The 16119-nt window shown below is 34.8% G+C and overlaps 1 protein-coding gene across 11 annotated transcripts in view; it reads right to left on the bottom strand.

Moving 5' to 3' along the window:
* The window catches only part of LOC117170590, a 267116-nt gene that overhangs the window by 237586 nt on the left and 13411 nt on the right, over positions 1-16119 (bottom strand). For 10 of the 11 annotated variants that reach the window (XR_004466828.1, XR_004466829.1, XR_004466827.1 and 7 more), the window contains 3 exons: positions 5697-5803; positions 5528-5621; positions 4148-5286 (listed from right to left, as the gene is read on the bottom strand). Coding sequence is in view for 8 of the 11 variants with exons in the window: in XM_033357450.1 (XP_033213341.1) it covers positions 4148-5286; positions 5528-5552 (1164 nt within the window). In the remaining 3 variants the exon portion in view is untranslated. Of the gene's footprint in view, positions 1-4147; positions 5287-5527; positions 5804-16119 lie in introns of all 11 variants that reach the window. The other variant, XM_033357447.1, reaches the window with a different exon arrangement.

The following is a 16119-nucleotide window of genomic DNA, read 5'->3' as shown; positions in this document are numbered from 1 at the left end:
TACTCTTTGATGAGCCTGTATATTATTCTTCCAACATATTGCAAACACATTCTGATTAACGCATATTATATATTATATAGTCAAATAGTCGAGAAATTTACGATGGATCTAAGAAAATAGCGAATAAGTCGACTTTTTTCGATTTCTTGAAACTTCAGTCAATTAGGGAGGGTAAAAAATATTTTAATGGAATTATCGCTATACAGGTATAAATCGAATTGCTTTGAACGAAATTTTAGGGAAGGGTTTTTGACTCCCACACTAAAGTTTTCATTGCTATTTGAACTTCGCGCAACCAACTTTATTTTTTTCCGATACGATATATATATATATTTAAACATCATATATGCTATTAACTTGTGTCTTCATTCCGAATTATTTGTGTGGGTTGAGTCTCACTCAAATCACGCATATCGAGAAAATTATCCGTCTGAGGAGATTAACAACTTGAAATTACATAATAATTTGTTCCATTTTTTAAATCTTAAATTATTCATCAAATAACATTCCAATAACTACTTACAAGATGATTTCCACTTTTCCCCAAAATGTTCGGTCGTACAGTCCGATTACGGGAAATCGGTCAAATGACCTAAGCGGTCGGCGACGTATGGCATCTCCCCCCATCTCTAGACAAAACCCTCGATACTCTGAGATTTTGGGCGAGTGATTCAAATTACTATCAGGGAAATCTATGTAAATTTCCTTAATCAGTTGTTTTGGATAAAAATTCAAAAAGAGCATTTTCAAATTTTTTGAGATCAATTTTTTTAATTAAAAAATTCTAATCTAAAAAATTCTTTAATTAAAAAAGACATTGAGAAATCGTAGTACTCGAACACTAAACAGTTAACCTCAACACTTTTTGTATCAAGAAAATGATCAGAATTATAGCAATTTCAAAAAAAGAAATAACGTTATAACTTTAAATTTATTATTAAATATAATGATAATGATCATCAATTTTTTGTTTTAAGATTGATCACTTTAGTTGAAAATTGATCTCTTTGAGTGAAAAATAGTTTCTTTTCTTTGGTTTAAAATTAGTATAGTTTTTCTTTTCGAATCAAAATTTTTAAATTAATCGGCCCGAAACATGAAACATTTATCAAGATAGACCTTAAAGAAAGTATTGAAAATTATGCAGTTACAAAGCAAAAACCTTCCAAATTGAATACTTTATTTCGAGGCTTTAAAAAAACACTGTAACTACTATAAATTTAAAACTAAAAATGCCAAAGTTTTAGCTATTCAAACTTAAACTAATGATTTTTTCCTAAATTTTAAACGTATGCTTTAATTTGAAATTCTCTCATTCATGAAGTTTCATTGAAATTATACTTCAAACTTTTACAATTTAACATTACTTTAATTATTAAGGTTTTAATTTGGAAATCGTTTAATTTTCAATAATTTATCTAAATTGCAAGAAAGAGAGAATCTTAAACTGCGATTTTAAGTATTGTGAATTCATAATGGATGAAGTATTTTGGAATTCTTTCAACGAAATACAAAACATTTTGATTTTTTTTATCATGATGTAATTCTAATGTTAACCATTCCTATTACACAATTATTTAGAAATAAAGGCTTTAAATTTATAATTGTATAACTTTTAAAAATTTATATTTGAAGTGACAAAATATTAAGCGCTTAAATAATTTTAAAAAATATTTGGAATTATTTAAATGAAAACCAAATACTTTTGTAGTTTGTTACCATGGTATAATTTACCTTTTTACCCGTTATATTTTACAATTATTTAGCTACAAACCATTTTAATTTTAGATTATTCAATTTTTAACAATTTAAATTTGTGAAGACAAAACTATTAACGATAAAACATAAAATATTTACGCATAGTGCAGCATCTAGAACACTTACTTCCACTTCGCGGAGGTTTAGTTTTTGGAGATCAGCTCACGTTAGCGTAGGTATATCACCAGACAGGTTCTCCTACCACGAGAAAATACTAAAAACTCAATTTTAGACTATTTATTGGATCAAAAAAATCATGATAACAATAACAATTTTTCGCGTAATAACATGATTTTCACATTTCCCACCTGTCCAGTCAGGTGAGCGTCAGATTACCGGAAATCGGTCATCTGGCAGTCACTCCCCATTTCTAGTTTTTTCGCCTACTGCTCTTCAAACTACCCGTATGGAAAAAGCTCCGCTGAGATCTCTTTGGATGAGGGCCTCCGGCGGGAGCCCGCATGGATGTTACACGCGTGGAAATTCTACGAGGGCCCCCGTCGAGAGCCCAGCTCGATTGCCCTCACGGACCAACGATTAAAATTTTCAAGTTCAAATGGTGAATATTTTTTTGACGCCACAAATTTTAAGTTTTTATGATTTCAGACTTACAAACAGCGAATTTCTGACAAAAATTCGATAACACTTTTCTTAAATTCGAACTCTCACAATATGGATGTCCCATAGAGGCCCCCGCTGGAGGCCCAGCTCGGTTGCCCTCACGGATCAACGATTAAAATTTCTAAGTCGGAAGGGTAAATATTTTATATGCTAAAAAATGGACATAAAAATACGTTTATAATAGTTCAGGCATTCAAAATTTCAAAAAACTACAAATACATCTTTCCCGAAAACAACTTATTCTTGCTTTTTTACAGAAAAAATGCTCCGTCATTGTAAACAGTTGTTAAGCAGTCTACAACGTGAAAAAACGAAATATTACGCGAAGAAAAATAGTAATCGACTTAAATTATTTACTTAATAATCATTGTATTGATATTCCTGTTAACATTTCTTGTATTTTACATTTACATAACTTCGTATAATAATAATTAGAAAAAGAGAGCTTAAAATTTGGTACTTTAACTTTTCTGAACAGCAGCTTATGAGAATGGCTTTTTCAAAGAGTTTCAACATGTCGGTTTAGCGCAGTGATTAGCACTCCCGACTGTTAGGCGATAGATTTAGATACACTAGCCGGCCAAAAAGATGACGAACGTGGGACTGTCGCCGCCTGGTAAGACGACGGCGTGATGGGCCCCCACTATTCTGCGCTGAGAGCGTGTGCGGTGTACAGCAAACTTATGTGTTAAGTGAAACATTAGGTCGTGCGCATTGCAAAGAAGAAAGTGGAGGGGATAGAGGTACGGCCTCCGCCGTCGTTTCTTGGAGCGTTCGCTCGTCGTTATGTTGAGCGGGTCGTCTTGCCGGAGGTCGCCTTGTTGAACGGCTAGTTTATAGATATGTAGGTTCGATACTCCGTAGAGTTAGCAATTTTATTTGTCATATAATGTTTAAAAATGTAATATATGTATGCACTCTTAACAGGTCTATTAATATTTGCAGTCATAATACTCGCAATCAATTAATATTTACTTCTTAATACCTTTTTTGCCATATCGCTAGAGTATATCAGTATGGTACTAGTTAGCACTGACGCAATACTGCGTCCATGGTGAACTTCCCATTGGGGTAGTACTGTGCCAGTAGCGATATCCAGTGCTGACCCAACACTGACAGCCCAGTACAAGATAGTGTTATCGTCCAGAGATATGCCAGTACAGGTGCCAGCACTGGCAAAAAAAACCAAGAGCGCTTTGATGGTTGCAAACATGAGGGATCCATTGAGGAAGCCCATGTTGAGCTCCTATGGATTAGCATGTCGTTTCCAAAAGCGAGCCTCGATTGCCCTCGTGGATTCCACAAAGCATGAGGGCAATGCATGTGGACCCTGACGGGGACCCCTTCCATTTTTCCACACGGGTAAATGCATTCGTTATTATAATGACATACTATAATGCATGTTTTACGCGGAGAAAACTATAGAATACGTAAACTCAGACATTTGTTCACATGTGTTAAAAGTGATTTTTCGGATACTTAATATTTGTTTACTCTGGACTACCACAATATAACCTAATTTTTAATATTGGCTTGTTATGAAGTACTAAAATGATGATCTTTGCCAAGTTTTACAATAATAAAACCAGCAGTTTTAATAATTTAATCCCTTGAAACCAAAATGTCATGTCTGTAGAGAATTACCCATATGCTTTTCATGCATGAATACTGTGATATTTATGACGCTTATATACAACAACGATCAGATAAAGTTATTAAGAATTGAATAAATACTATTTTCGATTATATGTTATTTAAGTTATTTTACCTGGAGTTCACACCAGGCCACTGCTACTCCAGTTTGAGTATCGAGCCCTCTATATACAGTCTTGAAACTTCCGCGGCCAATTTCTTCTTCAAATTTCAGAAATCTTCCATCTGGGGATATACCTATGGCTTTTTCTTCGTCATCATCATCTTGTTCGACAGTCTGAACCTTTACTTTCATTAGCAAGTTTCTCACTTCGTCCATGCCCATTGTTTTTTGTGCAAGCTTTTCATCTGCTTTAAAGTTTTCATCAAGAAGTGGTCCAATAAAACCTTCAACTGCTTCGTCCTGAATAGCAACATCTTTTTGACATTCTTTTTCTATGTCAGATTTGACATTCATTTCTCTAATTTCTATTTGCGCACATAAAGGAGGCACTTTGCCCATTTTACTCAAAGATTCATGAAGAGCTTGCGTAGCTACAATATCACTAATGCTAGTGCCGTTGTCATCTACATCATATATTGTCACGCCCACGTCTTCTTCTCTTTGACTTTCTAAGTCTTTGTTATCTAGTTCAATATCGTCTCCCATAATGTTAGAAGTTACAAATCGTGTACTTTTTATTCTTTTTACATCAGACGTGAGATTATTCATGCATGTATCAATGGAAAGTGAATCTTGTTCAACATCATGGTCTTCAGGAAGAACCATGCTGCTACTTGTGCCATACGTTACCATGGATTCAGCTTGAATTTCCTGCATTGTCGAATTAACAGACGTTTTTCTAGGCGAGACTAATTTATTTATGTACATTTCCTTAAGACTTTTGTTCTCTTCGGGCAAACATTTTTGGCTTTTGTCTTCGTCTTTATGCTTAAAATCTAATCTATGTGCATTCTCACTACTATCAAAGTTTACGAGAGAGTATACGGATGTTTTCCGCTTACTTCTTAGAGTCATATTTTCATCTATATTCTTCTCTATTTCATGGAGAGCTACAGACACATTGTAGTGGTCGTTGGTGTCTGCCGATATTTTCCTTATGGGATTTTCTGATAACAGCTCTTGATTTGTGTCATCGTTCTTACGATTTGTCTCACTATCATCTGACAGCATATTCTTCTTTGGAAATATTTTTTTTTCGATAATTACTTTGGGAAATTTTTGTCTTTCACTGGGTGTGCAAATTGTACAATCTGAAAATATCATTGACTTATTCTTAATAAGCTACAGTGAATGAAACAAAATGAATAGGGTCCAGTTTAGTGATTTTATTTCAGGATTTATGAACATTTTAGAAGATAGGCTCGAAATTTTATATGTCAGGTTTTGAATGGGGGATGATTTTTCAATTATTTCCCATTAATAGTAAATAATTATTTGGCTTCTACTATGTTTCCATTATGTGAAATTTGTAAGTTTTCTACGATACTTTACCTGTTGCTTTGCACAAATTTTCCATAGAGGCGATTGCATTTTCAGCATCACTAAAGTTTTGCTGATCATATGCTTCATGATCAATGATGCGGTTCTGAAAATAAAAATGTTGGCCTGAAACTTCTGGAGAACAAGATGATTCGTTTTTTAAAGAAGGTGAACTATATACACTTCTCTTTAAATTTTATTTAGCTGAGTCTGAATGATTGTCAACGCTATAGGAACATCATTCTTTTCACAAACTTTTCTTGAAAACTGGGTTGTACTTGGCGATATCTGTAAAGAGAAGAGAAACATAGTAAAACGCCTTTCAAATTGTCATAGTATTATAAATTAACGTAAGGAGTACTTGGGTAGTACGAATTCTACGGCAAGAATCGATTAAGGGGAGAATGAGGGATAAAAACTTGAAAAAAAATTTATTTGTTGTAAAATATTTTTAAAATATTGTGTGAAAATTTCCAGTCAATCGGAGCAGAACTCTTGAAGATATAGATTTAAAGCTGACCCTCCTCATAGACCACAGCTGCGCTTGAAAATATAGGAACGTGCCAGAAGACAATGACAAATACTATAAAATAATGGACTTTTTATTAGTTTTCACTACACTTTCTACTTTCCATTACAGTGTAATGGAAAAAAGGAGCTAAAATCGTTATAAAAATTAATTTTTTTTAACTTGTTGAATGTTTAAAACATTAAAAAAGTATTTCTCGAAATCACTTTTTAAAAGCCCGTTCCAGCGATTTTTAAAAAACTACTTAACCGATCCTTCTCAAACTCGGTAAACTTTTTCTACATATAAAACATCCTCCCCTCTAAGATATTTTTGTTTACATTTTTTTTATGTTAACGTTGTTTTTCACATAAAAAATGACAAAATTTTTCGTACAGAATTGCATATTTTACTTTAAATGTTAACAAAAAATGATAATAAAATAATAATCCCTAAAAATAATCGTTGGAGCGAGGAAAAACTTATAGTTTAGCTGAATTATGCAACTTTTTTTATTTCCGATAAATCTGCGTTAAGATATCGCTGGCACCGCAAATCATCTTTTTCAAGAGGCGTACTCAAAAATACTCACTGGCTTGTTTCACGATATTTTTTTACAAAAAAAAACTAATTATTTTTAAAATAATACTTTGTAACATGCAAAACATTTAAATACATTTACTTAAACCAGATCTCTAAAGAAATTCGTTAAAAAAATTGTCATGCATTATCCCCCATTCCCCCCTTAATCTTATAATTCAGAGTAGACTAACGTTAATTATTAATTAGTAAGTTATAATATAAAAAAAAACAATAAAACCTTATGAGTTCTCCTATTATAACGCAGCATATCTTCATAAAACACGCGTTGTTAAAGACTGAATAGGAAAGAGGACCGATTACTGTGTCGGAAATATACTTTTCTTTTTATATCCTTGGTATTTGATTAATTTCAGGTGAAGAATACAACCATAAATATCACCAATAGGGATCAATTTTGATTAACCCAAAAAGGAGGTAACTGATAAACCTATTGGACAACGAAAAGACTGAAACTTCATTACCCAGGTCGTTTAGCAATGAACCTTCATCAAGCAAAAATAATCGTACAGAAGGAAAAGGTAGCGTCGTTAAACAAAAACTATCAGGCTAGAAAAATTAAAACTATCATTAAACAATGGTCGTTGGCCCGATGTTTAATGGCACTTTTATACATTTGTTTTTAATTTTAAGCGAAATTTATAATATATCTGCAGACCCTGAACATTCGCATCTAATATCGTAACTTAATTCGAAATACGTTTAGTCAATAACATTTTCAGCTAGCAAAGCTAGATAGCATAAGCTTTTTTGAAAAATGTTTGCGTTATTTTGAGTTTTGATGTTATGTCAAAACCAGAGTAATTACTTCTCATCGATGACGAGAATATAAATAATATATTAAAGCAATGCAACTGACAAAACGCTAATATTGAGTGGATGAATTGACTCAAAGATTACTTGCTGGACTGCTACGATGCCAGCATTATCTCTGTTCGCTGAAGCTTTATGGCACAGACGCATACTCTGTGGCGGAATGCAGGCACCTCTAGATCATCAATTGTTCAGTTTATGATGCAGCGAAAGATTTGGCTGATTCAAATGAAAGGCTTAAATCGACGATGAATTAAAAGAACAAAAGACGTTTGCATAAACTAAACAGTGGATGGGCAAGACAGAGTACATCCCATATTCAGTGTGTGATTGACTACATAAAATCTTGTAGGCCGTTTACGAAAATGGCCCAAAAGTTCTCCCACGAACTGAGGATCTGCCATCAAATACTGAACAAGTCAAAGCTGCTAACAATCAAGCAGCACATTATTGTCAAAATACAACATATTTTGTTGCATTCTGTATGTTACGCAAGGAGAAGAAGCCAGAAGACGGAGGGGCGGGTGACGAAGAATTAACAGTTTACCACTGAACCATTGCGCCTCTTCAGTCATTTCCGTATTTCTGTCAACAATCCACACAAGCCCGACGAGATTGGGACTTTTTGCAGAGAGGTTCACAAGATCCCAACACTCGAATTGGAGGAAGACATTGAGAACATCATCCGCTTCAAGAAGCTTTGTGACAGCCTCATAAAATCTGAAGAGGAATGGCCATCAATCACTGTCGAAGAGGCCAAAAAAGCAATTGAAGTCATGAAGAACTTTTCCGCTGCAGGGCCAGATGGAATCAAGAACTTCTGGTGGAAAAATGTTTTTTACACACCAAAATCCGGCCCGCAGCTTCACCTCATATTTAAAGTCAGAAACGCCCATTTCGCAGACACTGGGGTTAGTAAGTACTGTAATACTACCGAAAAAAGGCGACTTGTGCAACGCAGAGAACTGCAGGCCAATAACCTGCACAAAAACGTTTTATACGAGATTTGGAGCTTTCCTAAACGACTTATAGTATCTGATAGAAAGCTTGAATTGTCTACATATAATGACCTTCCAACAAGTTTGCTCTTCCAGAACGAGAACACCAACCTCATCGAAGCCACCCTTGAATAGGTTGATGGTGAACTAAAAAAACCGTGATCTCATGATTTGCACAACCAGAGGATGGTGTGACATGACCAACATATTAAAAGTTAGGTTCAAGCACAAGTAGTAAGTGCTCTTCTCTAACGATGCGTATGTGAGATTTAGTCTCATCCTTCTGACCATAAAAGTATACTTAACTCCTAATATGAGCACGATTTCGGGCATGACGTGCAGTGGTCTTTAACATAAATCAGGATAATCCAAACTTAGTCAGGGCAATATGAACCATTTTCGCATCATACGCGCGTGAGTATCCGTGCACTGTCCTCTTTGACGCTATGCTGCTATTCGTCACACATGGCTGAGCACCGCATCTATTTCGGCCTTGCGGTCCCCTCATCCTCAAAATGCAAAGAATTTAAATTCTAGGAATAGTGTAAATTGAGGGGGCTTATATCAGCAGTTAAATTACAGGCTTCTAATTAAATCATTATTTCTAGAAAGTTGTTTTGAATTTCGCGCAACTTTAAGTTTATTAACTCTCATTTTGATCTTGCCCACAATCAATGTAGATTTCATGTCGCTGGAATGCTCAGAAAATATATTTCCAGCTTTCAAAAAAGCGCGAAGCGCAGTTTATATTAAATGTCTCTGGGTTTGGTGAATTCACTGAATACCACATCCTTAGCAGAACAGTCATCGGAATGTGAGAAATCATTTGAATCAGATAACTTACTGAGTCATAGTACCCGAGAATATGACTTATATGTCTGATTTGGATCCTATATAAATTTATATTTAATTTATCGGGACATTATTCATAGGGAAACTATTTTCGAGAAACTAACAACGACTACTCAAAGCCGCTGATTGCGAGTGCCCGACAAAATCCTTGGTATGTCGAGTTTAAGTCCAATTTATTATTATAATTATTATCTTGTAAGTCTGATCCCTTTAGGTAATATAGAACTGTGGTTAAAACCTATTGTTCTATGTCCTTTAATTTTAAAGACTAGGTGAGAAGTCTATAGACTGGTTACCATCGCTGTTAAGGTATCATTTAAGATCTTTAGCATGAGTACATATAGCGCCAGATGACTCCACTTCACTGGGTATGGATCTGTTAAAATTCTTCTTTTACTATAGTGGGCTTAGAATCACTCTATGAATTTAATCGCAACTACTAATAACCCGCAGTTTCATCCGACTTTATTAGAAGTGCTCGCATGTACCTAAACGCTTAGCCAGGGAAGAAAAAAACGGCAGAAAACCACCACCCGAGTTCAGCCGGTCTTTAGCTAAAAATTAAATCATTATTATAAACATCAGGTGAAAGTACAGGCTTTTTTACAAGCCAGGGTGTTTGGAAAATTCTAGATTTGTATAAACTTTCAATAAAAACGTCACCATTAATATATTGTAGAAAAGTGTTTTATAATCCTTGATATTTAATTCCAAACTTTAAGCCTGCAGCCTTCTTTACGGCAAATGCATTATTTATAGTTTCATGGAGTAACAAGATTTGTATCGATTAGGATCTGATTAGAAACTAATTACGGAAATTCGGAACATAATTATTTTATTCTTTATAGTATGACCACGGGCTCTTTACTGGTTCACGGATTTCTATAGATTGGGACTTCATGGTTCGCAAATTTATTATAACATTAGAGCATGCAGATTTGAATACCAATTACATTTTTATAGTTTTCTTGTACATTAAAACTATACAAAAATTCAATAGGAACTCAGAAGCAACTAGTTCCAATGTTACAATAGATCTGCCAACCCAGATTTCTATAGATTGGGACTTTATGGTTCGCAAACTTATTATAACATTAGAGCATGCGGATTTGAATTCCAATTACATTTTTATAGTTTTCTTGTGCATTAAAACTATACAAAAATGCAATATGAACTCAGAAGAAACTGGTTCCAATATTACAATAAATCTGCCAACCATTAAGTTTCAATCTACAGAAATCCGTTTACTGGTAGAGAACCTTTCGCCCTATTAAAAAAGAAATCAAAATCATATACCAACTTTCCGCAATCCGTTTTTAATCCGATCTTAATAGAAACAATTTTTGTCACCTCTTACAGATAGAAATAATGCAGTTGCCGTGTGAAATGCCGCAACCTTAAAAGCTTTCTGCAAGATTTAAATTATTACATTTTCATCAAAAGTTTATGAAAATCTATGATTTTTAAAAACACCCCAGCTGGAAGAAAAGCCTATGCTTTTACTTTATCTTTATAATCATGACTCAATTTTGAGTTTTAATAAAGTATTTATACGTTCATATGGGGTATAATTTCGACATATAAAGGGCTTTATCGTTTACCCTCAATCAGCCGCTGTGAGTATTAATTAATAGAGTCTCCAAATGATAATGTAAGTCTTTGATTTGGAAAAAGAACCAGGCTAGTAACAAATGCTGCACTTTGATAGGTTCCCTACGAATCATGCTAAGGTATTTAATTTAAATGTCTGAAATAAGGTATTATTCTTAAGCAGTATATAAAGGTTTACAGTGGGTTTAATTTTAACACGTAAATGAATTTATAAGGTGCCGTGTCTTACTCGCTGATGATCGTCGCGAGCATGTCGAATAGTAGAGTTCGTTGCTAGCCTGGTTTGCTTTTAAAATATATTAGGCATTCATTTTTATTTTATTAAACCCGATATAAATCTATAGATACTTCTTTAAAATCATCGAGTCAGAACTAACAGAAAGAATAGGCTATGCTATTAGCCAGGTTCTATTTTTAAATCCTGGGCTTTCGTATTTGAAAGAAACTGGCTAGAAACTGAAATTTTTAATTTTTGTAATAAATCTGCTAATCACCAGTACCTGTAGAAAACCGTTCGATATGTTACAAAAGAAAATGTAATTAGATATTGAGTTTCCAAAGATAATTACCGATTACTGCTGAATACCGAAAATGCTTTTAGTACACTAAAACACTATAAATAATGTATGAGTAAGAAAGACTACAGTAGGCTTGAAACGGATGTATTTATAACTCAAGGTTTATAAAACTCCGTCATTACGCTATTTGAATTGTGACGATTTAATTGGGAAGCTGCGAAAGTCTAGGACTTACTAAACCAACGAGGCTAGCAAGAAACATGATGTATATGACTGTCACCGATAGGACCCTTATGGATATTTACCTGAACCCTACCTGAGAAATCTTGAGACGTGGGACGGCGTGATGGAGGGACTAAAACAGTTTTGTTTTTGATGGGTCGACGGAAGACAGGTGGCACTAGACAACCGTATATATGATTAAATCTATTATCAAGAAGTGTATTGAGAGGAAAGTTTAATTGTTTTGACCTCGTAGAAAGAGAGCAGTATGAGTTCGGCTCTGAGGAGTGATCGGGTTGTGTAAAGTTGTTCCAGAAATAGATAAATATTTTTTAAGTACTTTGGTCCGGCTTGGACACAATCGAATTGAATCAGGGCTTGGATGAGCATGCCAAAATTCCAAATTGGGGTTTCCGGTTAGCTTTCACTGAAGCACATTCGTGTGAAGTGCAGGAAAATGCGGGAACCAGTAAAGATAAAGTCATTCAAATAAATTTTGTGCCTTGTATTTCCGGCTTAAATCATTTCGCAACCCTTCCCCTCGTCTCGCTCCAGTTGTGTTCGGCTGTGGAGGGATCGCAACGAGGCAAAACCGCTCTCTCCCGTTCTTTCTCGGTCGGCTACAATGACCATGTCTCAAATGATACAATGACCATGTCTCGTTGAGCACTTTCCCCACAACACGCAAAATTGCAGCAATATTTCTGAAATATTGAGCCGATAATATGAATTTCTCCTCCCAGCCAATATTGCTATAATGTTACAATCAGGCACAAATATTGCATTCTTTTTTAGACCTCGTGACACAAAACTGTGCAACGAATTAAAATCATATCCTCGATTTTTCCCCTCCAACATTGCAATATTATTTCGTGAAATTGTTGCAACATTGCAGTAAAATTGACAAGGAATATGGATTGGAAGAGGACATTCATATATTGCAGCAGTAATGCACGGAAATGTTATGAATGATGTGATCCAATGTTGCAGTTTTGAGACAGATAGGCGTATAAACGACGGCAAAGAGGTTACCGGTAGAACAGAATCCATTGCCAGAAGCAAAAATATACCAAGTGAACCTTAAATAGCGATACGCAATTCTATACTTAAACCCACTGCCCTGTACAGTAGCGAGACCTGGACATACCAAGAAAGGCATAAGAGTCACATTAACGTGGTTGGCACGGAATACGTACCAAGAGGCAGACAGAGGAAATAGTGGTTGAGATGTGTGAATGAGACCCAACTTCGCAAAAATATAAAAAGCCATCGAAACACAAGAGATTGCATGAGGACATGCACGGACGGGAAGGAAACTAAAGAGGTAAACCAGGACAGAAAAGTGTAGCAACAAATTGTTTATAAGAAATGCATGATAAATTCAGTGGAGTGAATGACGCCTGAACCAAAAAACTTTGGGTACTAATGGGCCCGAGTGGAGTTTTACTTGATGACTTTCTGAAGCTCTACGGCTGGGGTCATCGCTAGAGAGATTGATCATCCACCTCGCTTTAAGCCGTGTGGCGGAACGAATGTGTTATTTAAGTAAGGAACTCGAAAATTCTAAAAAAAATCTAAAAATCTACACCCTCCCATTCCCCCGTTAGCGTCTCCTACCATTCCCTTCCTCATCGAGTCACGCTTACCCCGAAAGAGATATGTCTTAATAATAATATAATTACTTCAATATTGCGTGCTGTTTGGGTTAGTGGTAAATTCTCCGAATATCAATGTAAATCAAGGATTTAAAAAAAATAACCTGAATAATAACCAGGAAACCGTTTGCAACTTTCGTTACTAGGTCCCGGAAATCGGATTTACAACATTGTCATATCAATATAACTACTTTGCCATAATTTAGTGCTAATTTAGGCGAAACTCGGAAACTAGAAGTGATATCGACTTCTCCTTTACGCAAGATTTTAGTTATAATTATGTGCTAATTTATGCCGAAAAAAATAGATTTTTTGCCCGGTAATGTTAGTCAGAAACATCTAATAATGCTGACTGTTATGTAAAACTATGAAACTATTCGTGATATCGAATTCTCCTTTGAGCAGGAATTTACTGCTCTTTTAATGCTTATATATGCCGCAGAAATTAAACTTTGTGCTCGATCATTTTAGTTAAAAAGATGTGATAAGGCTGCCTTCAGCAGACTGGTACGTGAAACAAACCTGGCTAATGTGAAAAATAATCTAAAAAATCCAAATTTTACATTTTTTCAAAAAACGAAACAAAGTATAATAAAATGTTTAATGCTAAATTTTTTGGCTAAATAAGATCTACAAATTTACTTGAAATAATTTTTTCAAACGGGCACGCAGTTATCGTTTTTAATCGTGAAAAAAGACGTCAAAAATAACAAATTTAAATGTATCGAAAAAAGACACAAGCTACGTACAATGAAATGCTTAACGACAAACATGTTTACTTAAAACGGAAGTCCCGGTTAAGGACATACTTTAACCGAGTCTGAAGAACGAAACCTAAAAGATCGTACCCACGCAGCGGAAACATTTCTAAAATTCATAATTTCAAAACATCCCTTAAGAATTATTTTAGAAAAAATACATACATTTAGATAAAAAAATTATATAATTAAATTCGTTGGCAAAAATTGATTTACATGTGAAAAATTCTATTCTACAACAAGAAGAATCAATTTATCCTTTCTTTAACCCTATCTCAAACTTTGTTATCAATGCAAATAAAAAGTATTATTTAAGGAATAATTGGAAATATTAAAATAATAATAATTATTATTACACTATTAAGCCATTTCCCTTTCGGGATAGGCGTGTGGGGAAAGGAGTAATGTGAGGAAGGGATAGAAAATTTTTAGATTGTTCCAGAATTCCTCGTGTTATTTATGTAAATAACACGTTCGTTCCGCGACACTGCTCCGACCCAGGTTGCTGATCAATCTCTCTAGCAATCACCCCAAGTGAAGATCCTCACAAATTCGTTATGTAAGGTTCCCCACTTGGGTCCATTAGTGTCCAAAGTCTTTTGTTTCTGGCGTCATTCACTTTACTAACACTCTTTTAATTAATTATTTGCCGCCATACTTTTCTGTCCTGGCATACTTCTGTAGCGTGTTTTACGTCAATGCATTTTTTCATGCAGGCTCTCGTATTTCGGTAGCTTCTTATGACTCTTCTAACTGGGGTCTCATGCACACATTCTAACCATTCTTTCCGCGGTCTTCCTCTGGGCACACTGCTATTTATTTTACCTTGATACAATTGTTTCGTTAGTCGTTCATTTGGCATTCTCTCAACATGTTGAAACCATCTTAACCGATTTCTTTCCCATGTGTCTAAAAGCGTCTCTTCTGCACTACGCTCTTTAAGAATTATGTCGTTACTCACTTTGTCCATCTGAGTTTCCCTGTGTATCATGCGCAAAAAGCTCATGTCAATTGCATAAACTTTGCTCTTATTTTTTTTCTTTGTAGGTCCATGTCTCGCTACCGTATAGTACAGTCGGTACAAATATAGAATTATTTATGGCCATTTTAGCTTTATTTGATACATTTTTACTTCTGATAAGGGGCCCTGCTCTACCAATAACCTTCTTACCTTCGTTTATCCGTCTATCTAATTCCTCATCTATCTTCCCGTCCCTAGTAAATAAGCTACCAAGGTATACGAACTTACCAACTTGTTCAATTCTCTCATCATTTAATAAAATGTTGCATAGTGTTTTCTTACTCTTTTCTTCGACCATAACAACAGTCACTCAATTTCCCATTTATCCACTGACTCCATACTCTTTCAATACTTTATAAAGTTAACTTCTATCTACCTTGTCAAAAGCATTTTCTAGGTCAACAAATGCAAAGAAAACTTTTTTTCCTACTCTCAAACTTTTGTTTGTGATTTGCTTAAGTTAAATATTCGATCCTTACATGACCTCCCGGGCATAAACCCAGTTTGCACTTCCCAAATATTTTCTTCTGTTATTTTCATTACCCTACGAATAAGTATTTTTGAGTATATTTTGCTCACGGTACTTAATAAGCTAATTCTTCTGTAATTACTGCAGTCGCTTTTATTTCCCTTTCTTTTGTATATATGGTACGATAATCGCTTTTTTCAATCGTCTGGGACGTCTCCCATCTCGAAACATAAATTTATCAACTCGCACACTCTATGTGGTATGTACTCGCCAACGTGTTTAAACATTTCAGCGTTAATACTATCTACCTCGGCAGCCTTACCGTTTTTCAAGTTCTTAATAATATCCCTAACCTCAGTGACATAAACTTTCTCAATTGAATTTTCTAACGAATCGTGTTCTACATCACAGACGTGGCGTCCTATAGCTTCATCTCCGAATTGTCCCATAAAATAGTATTTGAAAGCGTCTTGTATTCTATCTGCATCTTATAGCATTTCTCCATTACTATTCCTGATCTTGACAAATTCTGTACTTGTATTTCCCTTTATTTTCTTCATAAAGCAGTTTTTTGCTTCC

This window comes from Belonocnema kinseyi, chromosome 4 (genome assembly GCF_010883055.1).
Source record: "Belonocnema kinseyi isolate 2016_QV_RU_SX_M_011 chromosome 4, B_treatae_v1, whole genome shotgun sequence".
Classification (NCBI taxonomy): Eukaryota; Metazoa; Arthropoda; class Insecta; order Hymenoptera; family Cynipidae; genus Belonocnema; species Belonocnema kinseyi.
The sequence above is the reverse complement of the archived record's forward strand: the minus strand, read 5'-3'. Positions and strand labels throughout refer to the sequence as shown.